The sequence below is a fragment of the Acartia tonsa genome, chromosome 3 (genome assembly GCF_053477335.1).
Source record: "Acartia tonsa isolate MP-2025a chromosome 3, ASM5347733v1, whole genome shotgun sequence".
Lineage (NCBI taxonomy): Eukaryota > Metazoa > Arthropoda > Copepoda > Calanoida > Acartiidae > Acartia > Acartia tonsa.
The window spans coordinates 44,821,289-44,832,342 of record NC_137262.1 but is presented as its reverse complement, the minus strand read 5'-3'; the positions used below and the strand labels follow the sequence as shown (position 1 = coordinate 44,832,342).

The following is an 11,054-nucleotide window of genomic DNA, read 5'->3' as shown; positions in this document are numbered from 1 at the left end:
CAGTTTGGCTGAGATCCGGTTCTAATCCAGCGGATATTAATTGGTTCGAAGACATACTGGAAAGGTAATAACTAAGAGATAAATCAGAAATATGTGATGTGGAATGTGACCAATCAAAAACAATATAAGGCTCATAACACTTATTTAATAGCTATTTTCTTTAAGTAATCATCAATAATTTAGTTGCATGGGCCTTTAACATGAAAAATTTTAAGCATTATGTTTTATACCTTAATCTTTGACTGTTTTAATATAAAAACAATAATTAAGAAATTAAATTCAAGGTAATTTTCATAGTTGAGCCAAGCTTTTAATTGAAGAAATGTGTAATTATAATTATTTCTTTATAATTTCAAACAGTGATGTTCATTGCACAGGGATTCACCAGGGGGTGTGAAACAAATAGAAGGATGGAAAGGAGTAAGGCAGGCCTTCACAATTTCAATTTTATGTGGGGTTTTGACACTCTTTTACACCCCTTTACCGCACACCAATGTTTTCAAAGAAAATTATTAAGAAAATATAACTTTTTAAATTTCTAATAGGTTATTATTTCATGCCGCTTATTTTAAAATAACAATATAAGCAGCATAAAAAATTTAAATGGCAAGCTAATAATCTTAAAATGTTATCATTCTTGTTTTGATCTATGTACCTTAGAATAGGGGGGGGGGGGGCTAATAGATAGATAAGAAGAAATAAAAACTTGTTCCACAAAAAAACATCTGATTTATATTGCGATAGTATATGTACATGGAAAAGTAGCTTCTCTTTAGTTTTACTATGTTTTTGTACGTCTTGACAATTAACCCCCTTTCCTTGCTTCTTTTGCTTTAAAAATACTAAAATATTTCAATGAACGATAAATTATTTTTAACCAACCAACCAACAAAATTACCAATTTTGTAGATTAAAATTATTGGCAAAAACTTAAAGTTTGGACGCTGCTTAATTAAAGGTGCCACATTTGTAAAGCCAACGAATGAGAGAACGGATTTACTTTACTGTGGGTAACAGTTTAACATACAGTCCAATATCCCTTAACTACCCGATGGCTATGAACATAACCAACCTTGTTTAATATGTATTTTGAAATAGATAAGTCAACCGATAACAAAAAAATATGGATTGGTAAATAAGGTAAATAATAATCCAACAAATACCCAATATATTTTAAGCCAGTCAAAGGAACATATTTACACTTTTAAAATGTATAAGTAAAAATATATAATCCAGATAACTATCTTGATCCAGTGCTGAAGACATATTTTGTCATCTAGCAAACTGCTCTCTGCTCTTTTGTAGCGACTTCGCTTTGTTAATATTTCCAACGCCAATGGCTGATAATTAAAGACTTTTTTGAAAGTTTACACAGGGTCCACAGGATGGGGACATACAGTTATTTAACCCCTTAGCCCTCTATTATTTTTCTTTGATTACACTTTTTCAATTTGATTTATCAGTCATTGACTTATACCTGTATTCCTGAACGATAAGAATTTCCAAAACACAACACACACACCCTCAGTTTTACATTATTTAACAAAACAGTCATTTCAATTATTAAAAACATTGAGTGACATAGATTTCGTTTATTTTTGGTGATTATCAATCAACAAAGTTTTTATTGTTTGTTTTTGTTTTGAAGGACATAAAAACGGTGAGTTTGTACACTTTTGATTTTGTAAAACATTTTTTTATAATATTATTTTTTTTCTTTCAAACCAAGTATCATTTTTTAGATTTTTTAAAAGTTAAAATTTATTAAAATTGTCATTAATTTATTTTATCATTAATTAATTTTCTCATGAAATCGTCTTAATCTAAAAAAATACTTATTTTACAGATGAAATGATTATATATTATTTATGTTACTACCTTCCCTTTTTAAAAATCCTAAACTTGTGTATAGAAATGGATCATACTGGATCTTTAGCTGACAGCTGGCAACCTGCTGGACATGCTGACAACTGGCAACCTGCTGGACATGCTGACTTATCCAGGTATTAATATCCCCTGTACTACGATTTAGAGATGAGATTTTTAACTTTGATACCATAATAAAATCAAATATCAAATTAAAATATTTCCAGAATAGTGAGTGTTGCATAATATAAGTTAAAATATCCAAGAAGGGAAGGGAAGTTACCTAAAGTTTTATAGCCATGCTATCACATTCGTTGGCTATTTATTAAATTTAAATTGTTTCGTTCCAAACTAAAAGTGTCAAAACATTTCAACCAATAATTTACATCTATGTAAGAGATAATTTTCTTCATTATCATGCGGGATCATTGTCAATTCATTTATAATAACGTTTTCTTAATCGTTGTCTTCACAACTTTGGGGACTTTTATTCAAGATTGAAAGGTTCATTAAGTTGAATGTCAATACGATTCAACCACTAATATTAATCTATAGAAGGATTAAATTTTGTTATTATCCCTGGAAATCAATGTTAATTTATCGCCCATTGTCTTATCCCTCTAAATACCTAAAAATATCGAAGTAAATGATAAGCAAACTACCTCTAAACTGACGAAAGTCGACACAAGTCATTGAATTTGCATGGCAACATAATACCCTAAAAATAAAAATAAATAATCTGTAAATTATATTTATACATCAAAATGTTATTTAGATTTGAAAGTAAAGATGTAGAACTGGCAAAAAGCCTTCCAAAGGTAGGTTAGAATGTTAATAATCATTGGTTTAGAAAATCACGAAACCTTAACAAGATTATCACAATATTTTAATGACGGGTATGAAAGTACATATTAACCCGCGACTTTAGCGTCGTTGGAGAGAATCCAATCTCGGCCTAAACTGTGTCAAGACTAAAGACATTGAAAGTATACAGAATGTCTTTGCCCAAAATAAGCGAAACTCATTATCATATACAGTTAGGATTTACAGACAAGGTCGTACAATCAAAAGGTTGTTTTTTTGCAATAGTTGGGATGTTAGTGTTTTGAAGCCTTATATAAAGGTTTGATTCTATGTAGTTATTAACCATCACCAGAGGTATGTTAAATTATTCCTTGATTTATTGTAGGTAATTTACAATTTGTGAACTTTAGGTTGAGCTACACTTACATTTGGACGGATCTCTGTCGCCTGAATTTATTGGCAGGCGGGCTCTGGCCAGGAATATCACCTTACCGGTTCCACCAGGTAAATATTATAATATACAATATGTGCCAAGGACGTTCAAAAAATAAAAATTACTAGAATTTATCCCTTTACATCAGAAAAGAATAATTCCTAAGTTGAGGCTTCAAAATCACTGAAAAATCCCCTCCCCTCCTTATCGATAAACGAACTGACCAATATTACTCTGAGCTCTCCCTATTACTATTTCTTGATGACAAGAAATTTTAAAATATATTTATTTATTTTGGCAGAAAATCTACGAGAATTTATGATGAAAAAGAAGCTAGAAAAACTACACAAAGATGATAATAAGTAAGTTCATATTTTATCTTATTCATAACTTTTTAATATTTTGATAAAGGTCTTTAAAAAGATTTTTCCTAATATTTTCCACTTTAAAATGTTTAGGGCAGATAAAGGTGGCAATTGGCCTGTGTTTGATTTCTGTAATCAATTTTTACAGGTGAAATTATTTGAAAAACTAGCAGCAATGGTTTCGTGGGGGTTCAGTAATTAGCGACAGATACACATCCTGTTACTTTTATTAGATAATGTTAAGGTTTGTCGTCTTCGATTGTTCTTGTCAAAACGGAAATATAGAGAAGGTGGTTTTTTTAGGAAATAGGACTATCTCTTCTGGAAAGTGCTTAAAATCTGTTCAAAGACCTTAATTCTGTTCGGCCGTTTGCGGTATTTTAAGAAAATACAGACATTCTACCTCATTCTCATATGTTATCACTAGAGTTGGCTCGATATAATTATCTCCCTATTGGCTAGTTTTCTATATGCATATCTTTTTCTCAATAAATCTATTTTCCTCACCCGGCATTACTATCTAAAAGAAAGTAAATATTTAATAATTTAAATGATTTTTAAAAGATTTTTTTAAATTATATTTTTTTCTTTACATTACCATCACCAAAGGGTTAATGATGATGATTACAATTTTAGTTTAATATTTGAACACACAAAATGTCGCCACAATCGAATTCTTTTAAAACATAGTTTTCTTAAATTTATCATATTATAAATTTAATTTTTTTTTTATGATTAGAAATTAAATACATCAATATAAGGTAAATAGCAACATGAAATGAAAAAAATGAATTTATTTTTAATAAAGTAAAATAATGGGTCTTGTCGTTCTGGGCAATGAGAGTTTATTATGGATTATTGGAGCACTATGAGTTTTAATCATATATTCCTTGGAAAACTTGAGCTCGTTTATAGACATTTATTTCCTATATAGATCTGACATGGATCTTGAAGCAATTAAGCAGGCCGTTTTGTACATGTTAAAAATTGGAAGATTTCATTAAATAAAAGTAATCGCAAATATACTTAGTAAATATAAATTTTTCTTCTTATTTTTGCAGACCAAGGAAGAATTATTTGAAGGAACAAAAGATATTCTTCAAAGATTAGGAAAGGTAAATTTCAATCTCTTCTTTTTAACTTTCAAGTTCAAATTATTGATAATTATTAGAAAGAAAGAATATAGACGTTAAAATGTTTATTTTGTCTCCAATTAAATCTTTTATTTTGTTATCTTTAGGAAAATGTTGTTTATGCTGAAATAAGATTTTGTCCTCATTTGCACACTTTGTAAGTTTTAGTTTAGACTTAATTCAACTCAAGTATAATTAGTCTTGAAACAAGGATGATATCAGGAATATAAGCTAATATAAGGAAAGTCACTACTGAGATATAAATCTCAGCATCGGCTACATGCAGCCGCAAAACTTACATAAGCAATTCAATAAAAATCAATAAGATACCCAGCCAAAGCCACCCTTAGTCTAAGTTACTCTCAGCTATCAGGAATTTTAAAATTACCGACTTCTGCAGCAAACCATGCGGCTTCGAGGAAGTTAAGTGGTTTGCAGGCAGCCACATTAAATCGCTGCCACCCTGGAAGTATTATTAACCCTTAACGGTCAAGGGGGGGGGGCGTTAAACGCCCCTCCCCCCTCCGGTTTTTTCTATCTCATTTTCTGTGTATGAAAGATAAAGAGCCCAAATTGCGTGACTTTTTAAGTATGGGTATCACACATAACTGAGAGTTGGAATTTTTTGAATATCTCTATCCTGGCGGGCACAGAATGCCAGCAAACCTGGCAGGGTCATCCAGGTAAAGAGCAAAAATATGTTTTTACTAAAACAAAGCAATTATCATACCAAAATACTAAAATATCCTCTAGTAGTACATCCTTGTATAAAATACAGGTGTTCAAGTCACTTTCAGGTTCCAGGTATGATCCTGCAGGTCCTGATCCTCCAGGTCTCCAGAAATCTTTAAAAGGCTCCTGTGCCGTTTTCCCGCCGACCGCCGACTGCGGCGGCTGGCAGCTGCCAAGTACAGATGCGGCCGCTAAAATTTATATTTTGATATTTCTAATGTAAAATTTACGTAAAGATAAACATTTTCTGGAAAAAAATTTTAAAAAAGACCTAAAAGCAAAGGTTATTAAATAAAAGGGTAAAGGAAGCGAAAATTGACTTAGACTTATGAAAGGTAGGAAATTCATTATCAAACAGGGGACTTGTACAAAAAAAATTAGCCTTCTAGCTCTAATAGGAACTGAGATAATAGGGGTGGGCGTTGAACCCCCCCCCCCCCCCCGACCAATTAAAATGCTGCAGGGGGCACGACTGTAAAGGGTTAAGATGCTTTAGAAAACAAATTTTCAGGGAGGGTTTATCTGTGAATGAAGTAATAGAATCTGTTATTGATGGAGCCAAATCCCAAACAGCTGTTAAAACAGGCATAATACTAGCAGCATTAAGGTAAACTATAATTTTCTAATTTCTAAAACAATTTTAGCAATTTACTAAATATGTAATGAATTATAACTTTAATTTATTTTTTTTCATTAAAATATGTTATTAATTATCACCTATCAAAAAAGGATTTATTTAGGTCTAAAGATAGTGAGCATGGAATCGAGATTGCACAACTCTGCAAAAAGTAAGAAAACGTCTTTTTCATGAATTGGTAATAAGTCAGGTTTATCATTCATGCCTTATATGAATTTTGAAGGCAGAAATAAAAGGGGACTCAGATGATTGAAAATGGTCTAATTTGGCGAGAAAAGGCAAAAACAAAATTTCGACGGGATATGGCGGTTTTCGGCGGAAGCGTCAGTTCCTCCGCCGTTTCTCCACAGTTACATATTATACCTCTTTAAAGCAACTGCCATGCCAAATCTCAGAGCTGTAACTCTTTATTTAGTTGTGTTCCTTTGACTTTTAGTCTTGGTTTCAAAAAGTGTCACTTCCGCCTCCCCACTTTCATTCCATGCTATATGATTTTTAATGCAGATATCAGGGACCAGATGGGGTGGTAGGAATGGACGTAGCCGGGGATGAGGGGACCTACCCCCTTAAATCTGAAGACAGCCATATGTTTGCAGGTTTGTAATTATATTTCAAGTAAGTTCCAACTTTATGATTAAATGAGCGGCTGCGACCTTATTATCTAGGGGTTCTATATTCGAAGGGATATGGAAGGGCAGAAAAATAGCCTAAAACCATACCCAGACTTATTAAGAATATATAATAGCCTTAAAACATCTTAGAACATGTAATAAGTTTAACTTTAAAGTAAAACCATTGCAGTTCAGAGATTGGCGAGATCCTTTGCTACAGACAAAAAATGCTTATTACTTGTTGTAATTTTATTTTAGTACCATGACTTTGTAATTTAGAAACCATGTCAAACTTTTCATTTAGGTGTTATGGAAGCAAAGAAATTGGGTGTTCCTGTGACCCTACATGCAGGTATGGTAGTTTACTAAATAAAATGCAGTAAAAAATACCTTTCTAATATTGCCATGTTTCTGATGTTGATTTTTTAGCAAAACAAGGATGACAACATTAATAATAGAACAAGCGAACAATATAACTCTTGTAGAATGTAAAAACTTAAAGTGCAGAATATTGATTTAAAGGTATGAAAAAAAGTAAAACTTGTTGAAAAATTGCGTAAATACAGGATTCTGTTAAAGGACACATTATCATTTTTTTATAGAGAGCATAGAGATGATTATAATTTTGCACCTTGTTGTTAAATAAAAATTAACAACAAAAAAGGACTGATCCTAATTATAGAAAAGCTTTCATTTAATAATTATAGAAAACCTTCGCTTTTAAAAATACTCTTGATTACGTTCCACCTAACAAAACTGATATCTTAATAAAGAAAATTTTGATGCTCAATTTTAGAAAAAAAATCACATTAGTCCTGGGATGGTTCTAGGCTATTTCAATCCCTTTTCCTAACTTACAGAGCCCCTAGATGCTAAGGATTATACATTGAATACAAAACTACTTCAGGAGAATGGCCCGAAAAATTTGGTTCTTTGGGCAATCTGAAGTGGGCCATTGACAACAAAATCAGGCGTATTGGTCATGGTATTGCAATAAGGTAATATATTCAAATAAAGGATAAGGTCGACAAAGGATAAATTCTTCTTCTTTATTGTTACGCTATTTAATTCTTTTGATTCTTTAAGAATTTTAATAAATAAAATTTTTAAAAATTTTCTAGATCTGATACAAGTTTAGTTTCAAAACTTAAAGAAAATGGCATCACAATTGAGGTATTTTCAGTACATTCTTTATGTAAAACTAGCGGCTTATCCCCTAGCTTCGGGGGTTGGAGGTGTCCCACCCCCCAAGAAAATAGTTATAAACCTTCCCGGGACCTATGAGAAGCTACCCTGTAAAGGAGAACCCGATTGGTTTAGTGGTTAGCGAAATCCTTCGCTACAAACAAACAGACAGACAAACAAACAGACAGACATCGTTCTACTTTGTATTATAGAAATAGAATTATGAGAGTACCTTTATTATTATAGAAGATGTTTATATCTCAATAATCTCACAACCTCTTTTGCTTATAATATTGGGCCGAATCCTGTAAAGTTACTTATGCTAGCAATAGGGGAGTGGGTGTTACCTTATATATTTCTTTAAATCTATAATAAGGCTAATGAAACCATAACTCATTGGCTGGCGTAGGAAAAATGTATAGGGATTGAATAACTAGGAAATACCTAAACCAGATTTTTGAGAGAGAAAAAAACTGTAATTTTGTCAGGTGTGTTTGACATCTAACATTGGAAATGGTTTCAAAGTGGCTAATTATTCTGTGCATCCAGCTAAAATACTACAGGTTTTTATTTCAAAAAGAAAAGTTTTGTAATTTTAAAAAATCTAATTATCAATCTAAATCATTAACTAAATTATTCAAACACAAAAATCAAATGTGCATCCAAATAAAATTCAATAAATGGCAAAACTTAATAACTTAGAATTGTATTTTTTGTATCGTTATATATTCTGTATACATTTTTGTCTGTCCTGTTTTATTTCAAAACATTTTGCTAATTATACTTTCTAAATTTTAGGAGGAAGGAGCAAAATTCAGTCTAAGCTCAGATAACCTTTTATTATCAGGTTCAGTTTTAATCTTTTTATTTAATATCATTTAGTCAAGAAAAAATCACGAAATCTTTCCAATAAAATATATAATCACGAAATCTTTCCAATAAGATATATTCTTTGATATTTCCTAAAAAAAATAAAGCCTTAAATAACTAAACTTATTAGATTTGACGCTCACCTTCATTCCTTTGCCACCCTTCCTTAGGTAGGGTTAAATGATTGGTCGGTGTTTAATACCTAGTTCTCGAGTATGTACTAATATTTGATTGGTGATATCAGCCTTATGTGAAGATTCTTTATTTACAATTTATACACATTTTAATTTAACTTTAGGAGATTTAAAAGAAGCACCATCCCCAACAGCTGAGGTTTTACATCTTGCGAAAGATGTTGGTGTTGGCTGGGAAGCAGTTAGGTAATTGAAAATGATAAACAAGGACTATTAGCAAAGTTTTTAATAGTGCTAATAACCTCACCCAACCCCCCAAAAATAAATTATGATCCACAAACCTACTCCAAATCTATAGTAAAATTATGAGACGCTGTTACTTTGTATCAATCAATATTCAATCTTATTCTAAAATTTGAGTATATATGTATGTATTTTGATTATCATTAACACTTGCATTATATGTTCAATCTAAATATCTGTGTAAGATTTTTATGTGATTTAGATTATTGTATCACAATGAACGGTTTGGAAATAAGTATTATTGGTGCTTATTTTGGGGTTTTTGTTATATTAAGTAAAAGTTGGTAAATCCCCGTAGGTATAAGTCCCGCAGAGATAGAGCCCTTGTAGAGGCTAGAACTATGTTTGTTTTTTAAACATGAAAATAATGAGAGAGGGGTTTGGTAATCCAAAAATAATATGAGTGAAATTTTCTGCAAACCCTTGCACATAAATGTTTTCTATTTTCAGGAAAAGTATTATTGATGGACTAGAAGCTGCTTTCAATACAAATATTGATGAAATGTTTATCACGTATGTTAAAAATAAAATTGATGATTTATATCAAGAATATGATATCATAGATTAGTAAAATAGCATATGGGACCATGGGTATTTATTACGTTTAAACCATTATAGTAAATCGAGAACAAATATAATTCCTTAATATATATGCTTACAAATAATTATAAGCAATAACTTTTTTTGTATTAATTAAAATCAACTTTTTACATCTTTTTTCTACAAATCTCTATTTTGGTAGATCCATGTTATGTTTCATATTTCTTTGTTTTTTTTTGTAAATAATTAAGTATTATCCTGTGTTTACTATGACCTATTTTTGGAGAATAAAAATAATATTTATTCAAAAACCATAATTTAATATTTATAATTCACATTTATAAAGACAATTATACATCACAGTATTTATCATTAATAATTCATAAATAATGCACATTTTTGTCGATCAGTACCTCATTAGTTTTTAATAAAACTAGCGACTGTGCGTTAGCATCTAGGGGATCTGTATTTAAAAAGGCTGAAATGGGGCTAGAAAAATAGCTTTAAACTATCCAAAGAATTAATGAATTAGACAAAAACCAGCTCTGGATCTATATGAAGCTTGCTTTAAAAAGATTTCCCAATCGGTTCAGTAGTTATTAAGATATTAAGCTTCAGATACTGTACAATTTAATGAAAGAAAAATAAAACCATAATATATAAAAAGAATTTTGAACATTGAATTGAAATATTGAAAAAAAATATTAAGGGTTAAAATATATTTATGTATTCTTTAAAATCTTAAATTAAAATTTTTGGTGCCTTGAAAGAAAATTGTCAATAATTAACCGAAATTTTTTATAATCTATATATAGTCTGTTTATATTCAAACTGCAAGATTAATTCAGGTCTAACACTCGGTGCTTTTTATCACGGTGCTTAGCGAGCACAGAAACCCCCAACCTATCCAAACCTATGCTAGAGTAATTATCCCTTCTTCAATTCTTTTATTTTTTTCTGTATCCGTGCTCGACTAGACACTCTGAGGGAAACCACCAAAAAAACCAATGCTCCCTGAAAATACTGGATACATGAATGCATGATATTTAGAGTTGCCACACTTACACAAATATGTTAAACATATGTGCTGATTTTTACTAACAAATGTTAAGGAATAATTAATCAGGTGTTTCAGCATGCAGCAAAGCTACTTAATATTCATGATTTTATCTCTTTCTGTACGTAATGTACTTTCATTTCAGTTTGCTGGGATTTAAGCATTTCCTGAACTCTAGAATTAATTTCAAAATGAAAGATAGGACTGGGGGAGATGTAGCAAATAAAGGAGTTCGTATGTGAGGCTAAATTATTCAAATTCTTAAACCTATTACTAAAAACTAGGGCTTGGCACCTGCAGCTGCTATCGGTCTCAGTGTAAGATACTATCCTGCCTTAGCACTGGCTTAATCCCAATTTTATTATTCCTTAATATCACTATACA

General features: G+C 30.9%; 1 protein-coding gene across 1 annotated transcript; it reads left to right on the top strand.

The window, feature by feature from the left end:
- The first annotated feature begins 1,877 nt into the window (after positions 1-1,877).
- Positions 1,878-9,924, top strand: LOC145314318 (adenosine deaminase-like). The gene is made up of 17 exons (XM_080154189.1): positions 1,878-2,003; positions 2,642-2,684; positions 3,081-3,174; positions 3,405-3,465; positions 3,562-3,616; positions 4,530-4,583; positions 4,709-4,758; positions 5,845-5,940; positions 6,074-6,121; positions 6,475-6,566; positions 6,886-6,933; positions 7,489-7,579; positions 7,703-7,754; positions 8,255-8,329; positions 8,565-8,613; positions 8,935-9,016; positions 9,524-9,924. Exons 1-17 carry the CDS (start codon positions 1,915-1,917, stop codon positions 9,639-9,641), a joined length of 1,197 nt encoding a protein of 398 aa, XP_080010315.1. The 5' UTR covers positions 1,878-1,914; the 3' UTR covers positions 9,642-9,924.
- The last annotated feature ends 1,130 nt before the right edge of the window (positions 9,925-11,054 follow it).